The sequence below is a fragment of the Anopheles funestus genome, chromosome 2RL (genome assembly GCF_943734845.2).
Source record: "Anopheles funestus chromosome 2RL, idAnoFuneDA-416_04, whole genome shotgun sequence".
Classification (NCBI taxonomy): Eukaryota; Metazoa; Arthropoda; class Insecta; order Diptera; family Culicidae; genus Anopheles; species Anopheles funestus.
This window is the reverse complement of record NC_064598.1, coordinates 40273908-40286909: the sequence shown is the minus strand read 5'-3', so window position 1 is coordinate 40286909 and position 13002 is coordinate 40273908. Positions and strand designations below refer to the sequence as shown.

The 13002-nt window shown below is 43.2% G+C and overlaps 7 protein-coding genes across 10 annotated transcripts in view; 2 read left to right on the top strand and 5 right to left on the bottom strand.

Annotated features, from left to right (window-relative positions):
- Positions 1–1059, bottom strand: part of LOC125763308 (mucin-2) — a 40549-nt gene extending 39490 nt beyond the window's left edge. For both annotated transcript variants that reach the window (XM_049426256.1, XM_049426257.1), the window contains exon 1: positions 233–1059. In XM_049426256.1, the coding sequence (XP_049282213.1) occupies positions 233–413 (181 nt within the window). In that variant the 5' untranslated portion in view covers positions 414–1059. The remainder of the gene's footprint in view (positions 1–232) is intronic.
- Positions 1060–1186: 127 nt separating this feature from the next.
- On the bottom strand, positions 1187–3317 carry LOC125763314 (methionine--tRNA ligase, mitochondrial). The gene is made up of 4 exons (XM_049426280.1): positions 3068–3317; positions 1978–2955; positions 1718–1912; positions 1187–1648 (listed from the first exon to the last, which is right to left on the bottom strand). Exons 1-4 carry the CDS (start codon positions 3153–3155, stop codon positions 1218–1220), a joined length of 1692 nt encoding a protein of 563 aa, XP_049282237.1. The 5' UTR covers positions 3156–3317; the 3' UTR covers positions 1187–1217.
- Positions 3318–3409: 92 nt separating this feature from the next.
- On the top strand, positions 3410–6612 carry LOC125763313 (ADAM 17-like protease). The gene is made up of 7 exons (XM_049426278.1): positions 3410–3597; positions 3683–4446; positions 4509–4703; positions 4827–4965; positions 5096–6001; positions 6079–6238; positions 6308–6612. The coding sequence occupies exons 1-7, from the start codon at positions 3525–3527 to the stop codon at positions 6342–6344; spliced, it is 2274 nt and encodes a 757-aa protein (XP_049282235.1). The 5' UTR covers positions 3410–3524; the 3' UTR covers positions 6345–6612.
- Positions 6613–6658: 46 nt separating this feature from the next.
- Positions 6659–8464, bottom strand: LOC125763315 (tRNA (guanine(10)-N2)-methyltransferase homolog). Its single transcript, XM_049426281.1, has 4 exons — positions 8291–8464; positions 7348–8212; positions 7079–7277; positions 6659–7009 (listed from the first exon to the last, which is right to left on the bottom strand). Exons 1-4 carry the CDS (start codon positions 8354–8356, stop codon positions 6673–6675), a joined length of 1467 nt encoding a protein of 488 aa, XP_049282238.1. The 5' UTR covers positions 8357–8464; the 3' UTR covers positions 6659–6672.
- Positions 8465–8527: 63 nt separating this feature from the next.
- LOC125763321 (trafficking protein particle complex subunit 6b) lies at positions 8528–9283 on the bottom strand. The gene is made up of 3 exons (XM_049426290.1): positions 9098–9283; positions 8765–9028; positions 8528–8681 (listed from the first exon to the last, which is right to left on the bottom strand). Exons 1-3 carry the CDS (start codon positions 9170–9172, stop codon positions 8556–8558), a joined length of 465 nt encoding a protein of 154 aa, XP_049282247.1. The 5' UTR covers positions 9173–9283; the 3' UTR covers positions 8528–8555.
- Positions 8907–12828, bottom strand: LOC125763318 (transcriptional adapter 1-like). 2 transcript variants are annotated; one of them, XM_049426284.1, is made up of 3 exons: positions 11832–12828; positions 11591–11765; positions 8907–9028 (listed from the first exon to the last, which is right to left on the bottom strand). In XM_049426284.1, the coding sequence occupies exons 1-2, from the start codon at positions 12710–12712 to the stop codon at positions 11639–11641; spliced, it is 1008 nt and encodes a 335-aa protein (XP_049282241.1). In that variant the 5' UTR covers positions 12713–12828; the 3' UTR covers positions 8907–9028; positions 11591–11638. The 2 variants fall into 2 exon arrangements, with proteins under 2 accessions (XP_049282241.1, XP_049282242.1); XM_049426285.1 differs by lacking the exon at positions 8907–9028 and adding an exon at positions 10867–10981.
- Positions 9416–11382, top strand: LOC125763320 (aprataxin-like). Of its 2 annotated transcripts, none has more exons than XM_049426288.1 (3): positions 9416–10645; positions 10747–10972; positions 11075–11382. In XM_049426288.1, exons 1-3 carry the CDS (start codon positions 10370–10372, stop codon positions 11236–11238), a joined length of 666 nt encoding a protein of 221 aa, XP_049282245.1. In that variant the 5' UTR covers positions 9416–10369; the 3' UTR covers positions 11239–11382. The 2 variants fall into 2 exon arrangements, with proteins under 2 accessions (XP_049282245.1, XP_049282246.1); XM_049426289.1 differs by having other exon boundaries at positions 9416–10649.
- Positions 12829–13002: the final 174 nt, after the last annotated feature.

Here is a 13002-nt window from a genome sequence, read left to right as displayed (position 1 = left end):
TGCCTGTTTCGCTCCATTTCGTTTGATTGTGGAATTCCAAATCGTATGATCCAGAATTCCAGATCGTTATCTATGATAATTGCCAATTCGATTCGTTCTTTAATGAACATATATTGAATTCCTTGGACTTACATCCACTGCATGGTCTAGCTTCGCGTCTACAATCACCGAAATAATTGTCAAATGATTTTACTTCAGCAGAAAATAAGAGTTACTGTTCCTTGCTACTGACCTGTTGATTCCGTTGGTTCCTTAACGATGGGGGGAAGCGGGGCAGCTGGCAGTAACACCGCAACCGGCGCAAAATCGTCCAGCGTCAGTCCGGTAACCTGGGAGCTAAGCAATGGATTCTTTATCACAGGTGGTTTCCGTGACGTGTCACTTTTTCCACCCGGAGGAACATTGGAAGCCATCGTGACGTCGCTACCGAATTCTCACTTTGCACAATCTCACCGAGGTTCACTTTAAACGTAGCAGAGATTTTCAGATAACACTGATTGCTAGAGTGTAGTTCGGTAGATCCAATTGCACCCGTGCAATAGATTACCGTAAATGTATATAGAAGTTATTGTATAGTTTAATGTTTTGCGATATTAACTGTTTTTAAATGGTTAGAAATTTGGATCGCCACGAACAATCCTTAGCAGAATACGCACGAGAGGTAGATAGCCAAACTTTCGGTAAAAATGTGTTTTCAAAACACTTTCTCCAAACACACTTGTACGAACCGGATTGATAGAGCGTTCAGTCCAATGCCGATGATGTCGATGATGATGATGATGATGATGAGGTGTATCAAAATATCAACAACGATCGCATGTAGTAAGCGACTAAAACACGATTCAAGAATATCACAAGCACTTTTAATTTTGACTCAGCTGCCAACTAAATACTGCAGGGCCGTATTTAACATACGACGAAACAAATAAATGCAATCAGAAACGGCCACAAATAATATTTATTTCCCGTTGCTGCGATTTGCAGACCTTCCACATACATCCGATGACGAACGTCAACAAGTTTGACGCTGTCACCTGACTATTTGGCTGCGTACCGACAGGCACTTTGACGGCAACGAACGCAGCCACTTTGTACAGCGAGCACAGCAAGAGCGCGTTTTGCTTTAACTGATTCAAATATTTATTTTACTGATAGTGGACAAACGTTACACGGCATCGCTAACGACTTTATTCCAGCTTGCTTTTATATCAATCTTTTCATGACGACTGTTTCCGTTTTTTTCGTGGTACATGTTTTTCTGGTAGACTCATTTCGTCAGCCGTTTGGGCTGGTGGTACAATACGCCGGAAAAGTATGCTGTTATCTTCACCCAACGGAGTTTCCAGAGTGCGGAGACATAACGTCAGATCATTCCAAGTGCGTGCGGAGTAAGAAATTTGTAATTTATCCAGTAACTGCATGGAAAGCCTAGGCACGATCGGTTGCATAACGATTCCTGCCTGGCGCAACACCTCCATTGTAATGGAAAGTATCGTGTTCAGTTTCGCACGATCTGCCGGGTTATCACTTTTCTTCAATTTCCACGGCGCAGTAGTTTCGAAGAAATTGTTCACAGTGTGCAGTAGATGGACGACTGTATCAACTACGAGGTAAAAGTTGAAATTTCTATAGTGGCCTAATGTTTTGTCTGAAATACAGTAAACAGGAAACACCAATTATCGTAAGCATCCCATGCCGGTAAGTCCTTCTTTTGTACCTGGCATTTCTTCCAGTGCTTCCAGCATCCGTTTTGTAGCATCAACTTCCTTCAACGCTTCAAAAGCCTCCAAATCTATCGCCGGGAAAGTAGATGCAGCGTTGAGAGCTTTCCCGCAACAGCGTGAAAGCAGATTTCCCAGTGTATCGGCCAGCTCCGAATTAAGTACTCGCAGAATTTTTGTATCACTATAATCTGTGAAGAGGAACACTTTAACTTCAAGTGATTCAAAAAGGGAACGAAATTAAATTAACACTTACTTCCATCGCTGTGGGCCACACCTTCGCGCAGTAGAAAGTAGCGCAAACCTTCATGGCTGTACAGTTCTGCACGTTCATTCGGATCCACCACATTCTGTTTACTCTTTGACATTTTCTGATTATCAACGGTCCAGTGCGAGTGTACCAGCAGCTGGTGCGGTGGTTCTAAATTGGCCGCCATCAAGAAGGCAGGCCAATAGATGCCGTGAAATTTAAGAATATCTTTCCCCAAAACTTGCACAGTCGGTGGCCAGCGGGCGCGGAAGTTTTCGTTGGGATATCCTGCAACGGTTAGATAATTTACCAGCGCATCAAGCCACACGTACACCGATTGCGATGGATCCGATGGCACAGGAATGCCCCAGGATACACGATTCATTGGACGCGAGATAGAAATATCAGGCAAAGGTTCTTCCAAGTAGCCGAGCAGTATGCGAGCAAATTTGTCCGGCTGTATGCGACGCCCTTCGAGGCCCTTCACCCAATGTCGCACATCGTCCTGGTAGCGACCTAGGCGAAACATGTAGTTTTCTTCCTCAGTCCACTCGACCGCATGTCCTGATTCCAGGGAACATTTTTCGCCACGTTCATTTACTTTCAGCTGACTGTCGGTGAGGAATGTTTCGTCCGGCACACAGTACCAGCCAGAATAGTTCGCCGTATATATGCTATCGGAGCCGGCTAACGATTTCCAGAAGGCATGAACTGCTTTGCGATGATCAGTGTCGGTGGTTCGAATAAAACGTGTGTAGTCGATTTTAAACCTATCAAACAGCGCGCGATATTTGGAGGCAATAGCAATACAATAATCCTCGGTTGAGGTACAATGCTTAATGGCGGCTTGTTGAATCTTTAGTCCATGCTCATCCGTTCCAGTGCTTAGCATGCAATCGTCAGAATCGTTCGTCCGAGTAATTTTATTAAAGCGATGAATTGCATCGGCAATCACAGACGAATAGAGATGCCCTATATGTGGAGCTGGATGAAAGAAACCACACATATAGAAATAAGTTTGTACTTATCTCTTTACGTTCTTTTCATAACTAATCCTACCATGTAGAGAGATTAATCATGAAGTGCTTTTATTTACCTGCGTTAACGTAGAATATTGGAGTGGTGACGAACGAGGGCTGTATTTGTGAAGAGAACCGTCTGGAAAAAATCCACCTGGTAACCATGTTGCTGGATGATAACTTCCCAAATAAGGGTATTTAACTTTATACGATTCACTGTTAACGGTTCAACACCATTGATGAACGATTTTATTTCACTTTATCTTAAAAGCCGGGTTTGTTTTCTCCCAATTAGACCATTTGCGTGATTTTCTCAACAAAACATTGCACAGCTGATTGCGTTTGACACATTCTGCTGAAGTAGGAAAAAACATACCTCTTCTATCGCATTCGCACAATAAATGACAACAAACTACTGTCAATTTGACAACGAAAACGATATGGTGAAAAATCGACTTTAGCAAAGGAAAAACAACCCCATTCTTCGCACACGCAAAGTTTATCATCAAGCATTTGCTTTCTTTCGAAGCAAACATGTCCGTCCCTAACATCATGTTGACCGTGGTGTTAGTGGTTTCGTTTGCTATATTTATCGCCCCATCGCAAGGTAATTAATATCGCTTAACCCTCACAGGTGTGCTCTAGCACTGGTAAACAAAACTCAGTCTTCACACCTTTTTTTTACTCCACAGGACAATTGCACAAAAACCTCAAGTACTACGAAACGCTCCATGCGAAGGATCTTTCACATCGGATCGAAAAGCGTGGCACCAAACACAGCAATCATCCGTTCAACACGATTAAGGAGGTGGAGTTCAAAGTGTTGGGTAGAAAGTTTCGCCTAATTCTACACCCTCATGCATCCGTACTGCACAGTAACTTCCGGGCTTATACCGTCGATGGCAATGGGAGCGAATCGATCGTTCATCTTGATCGGAACAATTTTTTTAAGGGCCGTGTGTTTGGTGAAATGCAATCCCATGTCAGTGCACACATCGATGACGGTGTGATGACTGCTTCGGTCGTACTGCCCGATGAAACCTATCACATTGAACCGTCGTGGCGCCATTTGCCTCATCTAAGCGATAAACACATGATCGCATACCGCACATCAGACATTAAGTTTAGTTGGGATCAGGTCGATGCCATTTCGGGAGATTTAGGTGTACCGCGTACCTGTGGCTACATCAAAGAAGGGCTAGAACTAGAAGGACAACCGGATGAAGATGACTATGAGGACGGTGTAAACATATATGAAAGCGACAGTGATCCAACTCCGGAAACGGTATGGCACGCAGCAGACTCGCAGGACAGTAAAAAAACGCGCCGCAAACGTCAGGCGGATCAGTATGAGTATACACCAACTAAAACTCGCTGTCCCTTACTGCTCGTAGCAGACTATCGTTTCTTCCAGGAGATGGGAGGAAGCAATACTAAAACCACCATTAATTATTTGGTATGTTTTGTTATTGCCAATGCTTCCGCGTGCTACTGGTTAAATTGATTTTCTACTTTCAGATAAGCCTTATCGATCGTGTTCATAAGATTTATAACGATACAATCTGGCAGGATCGATCGGATCAGGAGGGATTTAAAGGAATGGGCTTCGTCATAAAAAAGATCGTGGTGCATTCGGAACCGACAAGGGTTCGTGGCGGCGAGGCCCACTATAACATGGTGCGTGAAAAGTGGGATGTTCGAAATCTACTCGAGGTAAGACTCGGATCAACATTTGGTTTGTGCTGTATTTTCCTATGACCATTACTAACCATTTTTACAATGAATCTATTTCACATGCTGCTTTAAATGGGTACAACTAACTTAAAACGATTGTAGGTTTTCTCCCGGGAGTATAGCCATAAAGATTTTTGTTTGGCGCATCTTTTTACAGATCTTAAGTTTGAAGGAGGAATCCTAGGATTAGCGTACGTTGGCTCTCCGCGTCGTAATTCCGTTGGCGGAATCTGTACTCCAGGTCTCTTTTGCGTACTGGCTATCTGATACTGAATCGCATTATATCGAATCAAACTAATGCCTTTAGCTTATAGCACATGTAACTTCAACATTCAAGCTTTTCTCACCAAACTTTTTTTTGTCTTCAACAGAATACTTCAAAAATGGTTACACTCTGTACCTGAACTCGGGTCTCAGCAGCTCTCGCAATCACTATGGGCAGCGTGTGATAACGCGTGAAGCGGATCTCGTGACGGCACACGAATTCGGTCACAACTGGGGTTCGGAGCACGATCCTGACATTCCGGAGTGTTCACCAAGCGCTTCCCAGGGCGGTAGCTTCCTAATGTACACCTATTCCGTCAGCGGCTATGACGTTAACAATAAGAAATTCTCACCCTGCTCGCTACGCTCGATCCGTAAAGTGTTGCAAGCAAAATCGGGACGCTGCTTTTCAGAGCCGGAAGAATCATTCTGCGGCAATTTGCGTGTCGAAGGTGACGAACAGTGCGACGCAGGTTTGCTAGGCACGGAGGATAACGATGCGTGCTGCGATAAGAACTGCAAGCTGCGGCGCAATCAAGGTGCTGTATGTAGCGATAAAAATTCGCCCTGTTGCCAGAACTGCCAATACATGATGGCTGGGGTAAAGTGTCGTGAGGCACAGTACGCCACATGTGAACAGGAAGCACGTTGCACCGGGAATCATGCTGAATGCCCGAAGAGTCCTCCGATGAGCGATGGTACAATGTGCCAGGAGCGGGGCCAGTGTCGAAATGGGAAATGTGTCCCGTACTGTGAAACACAGGGACTGCAGAGCTGCATGTGCGATATCATAGCGGATGCCTGCAAACGTTGCTGTCGTCAGAGCATCAACGAAACGTGCTTTCCTGTAGAGCCACCGGATGTGCTGCCGGATGGAACACCGTGCATACAAGGGTTCTGCAACAAAGGCATGTGCGAGAAAACGATCCAGGATGTGGTGGAAAGGTTTTGGGACATCATCGAGGAAATTAACATCAACAAGGTGTTGCGATTCCTGCGCGACAACATTGTCAGTAAGTGTTTCCGTGAGGTTTACATTGGACAACGATGGTATTTAGTTTTTTGTTTTGGTATTTCCATTCCGTTTCAGTGGCGGTTGTCATGCTAACTGCTCTTTTTTGGATCCCGGTCAGCTGTGTCATTGCATACTTCGATCGAAAGAAAAGGAAAGAGGATTGGAAGGAGTACGAATGGAGCCAAAAGCTGGATCTAATTCACCCGAGCGATCGAAGGCGGGTGATTCATATAAGGTAAGGGACTATTCTCTCCTCTAATAGAGCTGAAATTGATTTCTATCTCTCTCTTTCTCTTCTTTACAGGGTACCGAGACAAAAAATAACCGTGGCCAGAATGTAAATCTTCCTATCGCAAAACGGTAGGCTATTTGGTAGACGTATCTAGTCACTCGATCTCGAGCATTCGATTGTGTTAGCTCTTTCTGTACTGTATGCATAATTAAGAAATTGGCCCCACACGAAGATAATTTCCCTGCAAATTAATTCTTCATCATCGATTGAGGTTATCGTAAGCACAACTGTAGTCTTAACTGAAAAAATGGGCGTTGTAAATAACAATGCAATAAATATAACCTTTGTCACGATTCGAGCCAATATCTTCTTCGCAAGTAATTGCTGTAGATCATTTATTTTCTTTCCCAACTTTACACTAATACGCGTGATCACCACTAACGTTGATCCGGTGTTTCTTGCGTGTAGCGCCATTTTCCATCCGGTTGCTGTTGTTTTCCCCGTTTCTTTGCCTCCTTTCGACCAACCTCACGCAACGCTAGTCGTCGCTCTTTGCGCGTTCCATTATCCTCTGCCAGCTGGGAGAAATAGCGCTGGCGAAAGTTTTCTACCACTGTGTCTGGCATTTCGAATGCATTGAGATCGGCTTCGCTATCGGATACCTTCTCGTATGTTAACAATCGCCGGGAACTGTACCCTGACAGTGGTTGTTCCGAATTGGCTACCAACTGCAGGCACTTGTGACGAGGGACCACATCCGAATCTAGATCCTTTCTGAAAGAATATATTCACACAAAATTACACATGCAATGCGGCCTACAACAAGTTGTAGCAAGTGTATACCTTAACATCGGAAACCAGCAAACCAACCGACCACCAAGCTTTAGGTGACGAGCCGAAAATTGAAGCAAATCCTTATACATCTGACACAACTGGTACGGTGAGGTAGACGGATAGTGCACTGCATCCTCTGTCATCACAGTCGTTCTGCGCTGAGTTTTAAATTCAATTCGTTCCGTAGCCTCACGAATACCGTAGGGAGCTAAAAAGTATTTAGAAAGGGAACAAAATGATCAATTCTCTGCACGGGAAGATACTCCCAAATTACGTACGGTCCGTGATAATACTGTCAAAGACCATCTTCTCTGCCCAAATGCTTCGCGAAAAGTCCGCTATTAGAACATCAACGAAAAGTCCACCGCAATTGTACTGCTGCAGGTTGGCATAGATGCTTTCATCTTCCTCTCTGACCTTTTGATTTACACGCGTTGGTTTCGATTTACCGTGTACGATCATGTAATCAATATCGGCTCCGATTACGTACGCACCAAACTTTGCTGCGGCAACTAGCAGCGAACCGGATCCCGCAAACGGATCCAGCACCAGATCACCGCTTCGAACGAGTCCTTGATTTGCCATCAGCAATGATAGTTGCGGATCCATTGAGGTGTTTCCAATAAATTTCCGATGCTTTAGCGATATTTCATTTATCATATCACGCTTCCCGTCCGCTATCCAACGGCCGAACAGAACGTCGTGCGGTTGTACCGGAACGTTCATTGGATCCAATCCCCAAAACTCAATATACCAGTAATGTACATCCGGCGTCTTCAGATTTACAGGCCCTTCCACCGGGAGATACTGCATGGTTTCGATTTTAGCTACCTTTTCCTTTTGACTGAAGTGCTTGTTGTACGTTTCTACAGTAATTTTAAACGATTTTTTTGCGTCGAAATGAGTCGCAAGTGCTTTGCGGTGTGTTTCGATGTGTTCGCGTAGTGCATCGTGAAATTGTGCCAAACCATGGTTGGTATGTGCCCACAGCTCAAATATGCATCGCAGCGACATTGACCGGGAGGCTAGCTTACGGGCTGCATCGTCATCTGCCATTTCTACCACCCAAAACGGTCGTTCCGGATTATGATTTGTCGATGTATTCATTTGAATGTTCCATATCCGCATGAGGGAAGCGATTTCCTGTTGGAAATATACGAAGGTACGCGGCATTACGCACAAATTGCAATCTAGTTAGAACAGTAATAAACCACTATTTACCGCCTGCCGGAAGTCTACGTGCTCTTGGGCAAACCAGAGAACATATTTTTTCATTGTACCACTCATCTTTTCGTACCAATCTACTGTGCAACGAGCACATGCGTTCCGTATTTACTGTAGCGCTTTACGGCGAATGACATTTCTCAGCCTTTGATCACGTAAACAACAACATTCGATTTCTTCTTCTGTGTGACATTACCGTTGTTATTTTATTTTCATTTGTAATCAAGGAATTTCAAGCATAGATCTTCATTGCCCTTCCGTCTTATGTCCTATTAACTTGTATGTGAAATTTACACGAAGGCATGGTTTGTACCTCCGCCGTTACCGTGCTCGTAATGCCCAGATTTGCCAAACCGCCACGCACTAATCCGCAGGTGAATGCAACGAACTGGAATTTTACACAAAAAAGAGAAAACCATTATTCAACCGATGTGCATCCGAGTACGTAGAAATGTTCATTATTCCCTTTACCTTTGGAGCATGTTCCAGATACTGTGAGCCGGACGAGAGTCGAGTGAGAAATCGAAACGCATTGTCCTGCAGCACATACACCCCCTGATGATTAGTGCGCAAGTTGTCGATCTGTTTCCGGTAGATAGAACTCCAAAAATCGGTACATATAAACTTCATCGTATCCAGCTCATCCTTGAACCGTGGCCATTCGCGGGTTAGTCGTTCGATTATTCTATACCCAGTAGTAAAACCGATGTATTCTAGCGTAGAAAGATCATTTTCCTGCGAACGATAGAACGGTGAAGCAACCGATTAGTTTGCCTGCTAGAAAAGCTGAGTAATCTTACTTGCCTTGCTGTTTTCTTTTGTTAAAGTATAGTTTACTATTTCGGAATGCAAGAATTCAAAAATCGCTTCCTCTGCCATCGAGATGGCAGTATTTTTACAGACTTGGCGAAGACGTACAACGAAAAATTCCAACAAACTTTACATCATAAACAACCCGACCAGACTGATTTCTGCGGCAGTGTTTACACGACATGATCGGCGTTCCCAAGTAACATTTCAGTCTATAGAAAGGAAGTCGTGGAACGCCGATAATCCGGGTCTAGTATTATCCGTGCTTTTTGAAAAAAAACCGGTAATGAACACAGAACACTAGCAGTGCTTAAGACTACTATTACATGCGATACTTTTTTCTTATTTCTTGCCATCATCGGTTTTACAATTAACATGTAAATTCGCCTTTGGAGCTATCATTTCCGAGCTGCACGGATAATGGGACAGCCGGATAATCGACGCTCCACTGTAATTAGGTAGTCCTAATGGAAGGATACTATAGAAAATTACTTTTCAATTCTGCTTTGCTTCGATCGACAACACACGACTGATTCAACACCTGATTGTACCATATTATGAGATGGGCGCTTTACTTTGCCTGTCACTGTTTTGGATTTGCTGTAGCGGGAAACAAAACTGATAGTAAAAAGGTTTCGTCTCAATTCAAACTGATAATGATGAAAGCAACTATCCTTGTATTGTTGTTGTCCAAGTTGTATATGTTAGCATCGTTTCGCGTCTATATGGAAGCAGTGATCAAGTTTCTTGCCATATGACATCATATTCAGCAGACCACAGCTTTATAAAATACAACATTTTTGTTAAGTCGTAACTGGTTTCCTCGTCGATTGTACATATCAGGGGACATTGTTAATATTTCGTGATTTATGTTCCATTTTTTTATTCTCGCGTATATCTTTTTGATTCATTTGGTTATGAATGGATTTCATACATGGAAAGTAGCGTCAGATCATCTACACATCTCCAGTACATTGTTGCAATGTTTACTGCATTTCTCGAATCAGCAATAATGTATGGATGGCGATCCGTAATAAAAGCAAGCTGAAGCATAAACTAAACCATTTCTTTGGATTGCGTTTCGTAAACATGAAATGGTCGAACGACAAACGCAAAGTATAATTAAAAGATGCTGTACACATACCAGAATGCTTATCTGAGTTTTTTTTGTAAACTGAGACAACTAATACACACAAACCAACGTGAGACTTCCTTAGCAAATGCCGTCTTATTTCAAACATACGATGGCACGAAAGCGGCTCAGAAATGATCATTTCAGTCAGTATGTTTCATAAGGCGCAAGTGGAAAGTGTCGACAGTACTATACATGCAACGATTGCAAATCCCAGCATGACTAATGCCAAGGAAGAATTTGAAAAATTGGTGCGTGAACACTGGTCTTATCAACTGGTGCGTGAATTAGCTGATGCAAAATTACATTTGAATAGTACGAGCAAATCTATCGCAATAAGGGATCTACATCCTAAGGCTCGCATTCATTTTATGGTGCTACCAAGAAAGGCAATCGATACGCTACATGAGGTAGGTAATGACGCAATTGAAACGTTTCTGGCAAATTTCTAGCATCATTCAAACCGAAATTTTGTATATTGTGAATCGTGGAATAAAAACGGACGCACCAGCTCACAATCGAAGATATCGACCTTCTGGAGGACATGTATCAGCTCGGGATACGCGTGATTAAGGATATGGGACTGAATGAGGCGCAGTTCAACTTTGGATACCACTTGAAACCGCACATGAAACGATTGCATTTGCATGTAATTTCGAACGATTTCGATTCACCGAGCCTAAAAAGAAGACATCACTGGACGATTTTCAATTCCGAGATATTCCGCTCCCATGAAGGTAAGTTATCTGGGGATTTAGAAAATATTTAAAACATAAGATTAACTGGATGAATTAGCTGTAAAATAATCTTTCTGGATTCATTGTTATTTTTTCTTGCAGCGGTATTGAAGGAACTAATGCAATACGGCAAAATCGTAGAACGTTCGGATGCTTACATTCAATCATTACGCGAAGGCCCACTAAAGTGTAACGTTTGTGTTTTTCAAACAGACCATCTTTACGCCATGAAAAAACACATCACCATGCATTTATTATATAGGTAGAACTCGGTCATTTTGAGCCGTTTACCCGTTTTTTAACGAATATTTGTGTGGATTAGTGTAACTATTCGTCATCGATGTACGAAGCAAGCGTATTCTCTCGCTAACGATTAAAAAGCGAGCCTCTGCACATTTTCATCAAATGCACTTCATATTCCAAAAAACATATTATCTTTATGATGTAGAAAATTCAAGAATTAAAACAATATTTTTGAATTTCTACAACTAAACCAAGATTTAAATCAATAACCTAGGTTTTAGCGAATTAAAAGAAATTTAATTCGATAACAATGTATTTCTTTGCTTCAAAAAATAAATAAATAAAAAAATATTGGATCAAATATTTATTACTCACATTAATTAAGTTCATTAATCACACCTTTCTCCACCGAAGCTAATGATCCTACGAAAGCTGGCTTGAAATTCGCTCGATATTCGTTGAGTACACTGAGTGAGATGAAATTAGGTTCCGATCTTGCAATGCCCTGTACAGCTCGAAGGCATTGATTTTCCGACTTATGGTAGGATACCTATTCATGGAAAGGACATAAAGATTAGACATCTCTCTGCGATACGCTTCTGCGCAATAGACTTACAAATGTTCACAGCTTGCCAGAAACGTGGAATCCGTAGGTGGTGTCTTGACATAGCACATTATCTCGCGGTCAAGTTCCATCGGTTCATCGTCGATTTTGCTCTTGGTTACCGTATTCCGTACGATTGTTTGATTCATGGCGTGGCCAATGTCGTAGTAGAACGTACCATTGGCAGTAACGCGATAGTGCTTACGGTTCATGATGACAGCGGAGAGAATATTCTTTAGCAGCACTTGCACCGAGTTGATGATCAATTCTACCGCAGCGTCATCAGCACTGGCCAGACCATGCTCCCAGGCACCCACGAGAAGACGACCCAGAACGAGACCATTATCGGGGAGAAACAGTTCCTGGGCAGCATAGCGCATCGTGGGATGTGTGGCTCCGGCCACTCCACACTGCGTGGATGAAGAATGTTCTTGATCGGCAGCTGCCGGTTCTCGTGGGATATATTCGTACGGTGACATTGGCTCAAAGGTGGAACGATCCGATGACGACTTAGTGGAGCGTTTTCGTTTCTTACTGGTGCGTCCATCATGTTGCTGCATCGACGACAGGCAGCTGTAGCTCGTTCCGTCACCGATGCTCCCATATACTCCGGAAGGTGAAACCATTTGCGTCCCATCGTAATGGATTGCCGTCGATTGAGGTACCGAAACAGCGTCGATTTTGTTCAAGATAGCCAACAGGAAGCGGTTGTGCAAGTGCAGCTGATTCGAACTGAAGAGCTTACGGCATTCGAGATCAAACTCTTCCTTGGAGTGTTTCTTTCGAAACCAAAGCTTCATGTTGGCTAAGTACATGGTCCATTTGTCACCCAGCGCTAGCATAAGGGCCTGCTTAGCGCTGTCTACTTCGTTATTTTCTACACTAATGCTCATTCTAACGCATGTTAAGGGAAGGTGCGAATATTTAACCCACTATCGTTTTTACCAGAAAACAGCACCTCGAAGCACTTGTTTACAAATTGTTGCGACTGTCAATGAAAGAAGTTGCGGTTCATACTAAAGCCGCGTTTAAACGGAGCATGTCCATCTGCTGCACGTTATGCTGAGGAGCCTTACAACTGTTGTAACTGATCTATGATGTTTTAGGGCTTTACATTTTGTTGCCATGGTTACCAAAATTTCAAAAATACATGTTTATGGCGGTGATATTAGCATACGATCAC

Excerpts from the sequence above, each read along its gene's own strand:
- LOC125763314 (XM_049426280.1), bottom strand. The coding sequence starts at position 3,155 with ATGGTTACCAGGTGGATTTTTTCCAGACGGTTCTCTTCACAAATACAG. Across the intron at positions 2,956-3,067 it reads AATATTCTACGTTAACGCAG|CTCCACATATAGGGCATCTC; the intron begins GTAAATAAAAGC and ends TCTTTCATCCAG. Across the intron at positions 1,649-1,717 it reads AGCACTGGAAGAAATGCCAG|ACAAAACATTAGGCCACTAT; the intron begins GTACAAAAGAAG and ends ACTGTATTTCAG.
- LOC125763313 (XM_049426278.1), top strand. The coding sequence starts at position 3,525 with ATGTCCGTCCCTAACATCATGTTGACCGTGGTGTTAGTGGTTTCGTTT. Across the intron at positions 6,002-6,078 it reads CCTGCGCGACAACATTGTCA|TGGCGGTTGTCATGCTAACT; the intron begins GTAAGTGTTTCC and ends ATTCCGTTTCAG. Across the intron at positions 6,239-6,307 it reads AGGCGGGTGATTCATATAAG|GGTACCGAGACAAAAAATAA; the intron begins GTAAGGGACTAT and ends TCTTCTTTACAG.
- LOC125763315 (XM_049426281.1), bottom strand. The coding sequence starts at position 8,356 with ATGAGTGGTACAATGAAAAAATATGTTCTCTGGTTTGCCCAAGAGCAC. Across the intron at positions 8,213-8,290 it reads ACGTAGACTTCCGGCAGGCG|GAAATCGCTTCCCTCATGCG; the intron begins GTAAATAGTGGT and ends TATTTCCAACAG. Across the intron at positions 7,010-7,078 it reads TGCTGGTTTCCGATGTTAAG|AAAGGATCTAGATTCGGATG; the intron begins GTATACACTTGC and ends ATATTCTTTCAG.
- LOC125763321 (XM_049426290.1), bottom strand. The coding sequence starts at position 9,172 with ATGGCAGAGGAAGCGATTTTTGAATTCTTGCATTCCGAAATAGTAAAC. Across the intron at positions 9,029-9,097 it reads TAACAAAAGAAAACAGCAAG|GAAAATGATCTTTCTACGCT; the intron begins GCAAGTAAGATT and ends TATCGTTCGCAG. Across the intron at positions 8,682-8,764 it reads ATCTGGAACATGCTCCAAAG|TTCGTTGCATTCACCTGCGG; the intron begins GTAAAGGGAATA and ends GTAAAATTCCAG.
- LOC125763320 (XM_049426288.1), top strand. The coding sequence starts at position 10,370 with ATGATCATTTCAGTCAGTATGTTTCATAAGGCGCAAGTGGAAAGTGTC. Across the intron at positions 10,646-10,746 it reads CAATCGATACGCTACATGAG|CTCACAATCGAAGATATCGA; the intron begins GTAGGTAATGAC and ends CGGACGCACCAG. Across the intron at positions 10,973-11,074 it reads GATATTCCGCTCCCATGAAG|CGGTATTGAAGGAACTAATG; the intron begins GTAAGTTATCTG and ends TTTTTCTTGCAG.
- LOC125763318 (XM_049426284.1), bottom strand. The coding sequence starts at position 12,712 with ATGAGCATTAGTGTAGAAAATAACGAAGTAGACAGCGCTAAGCAGGCC. Across the intron at positions 11,766-11,831 it reads CTGGCAAGCTGTGAACATTT|GTATCCTACCATAAGTCGGA; the intron begins GTAAGTCTATTG and ends TTCCATGAATAG.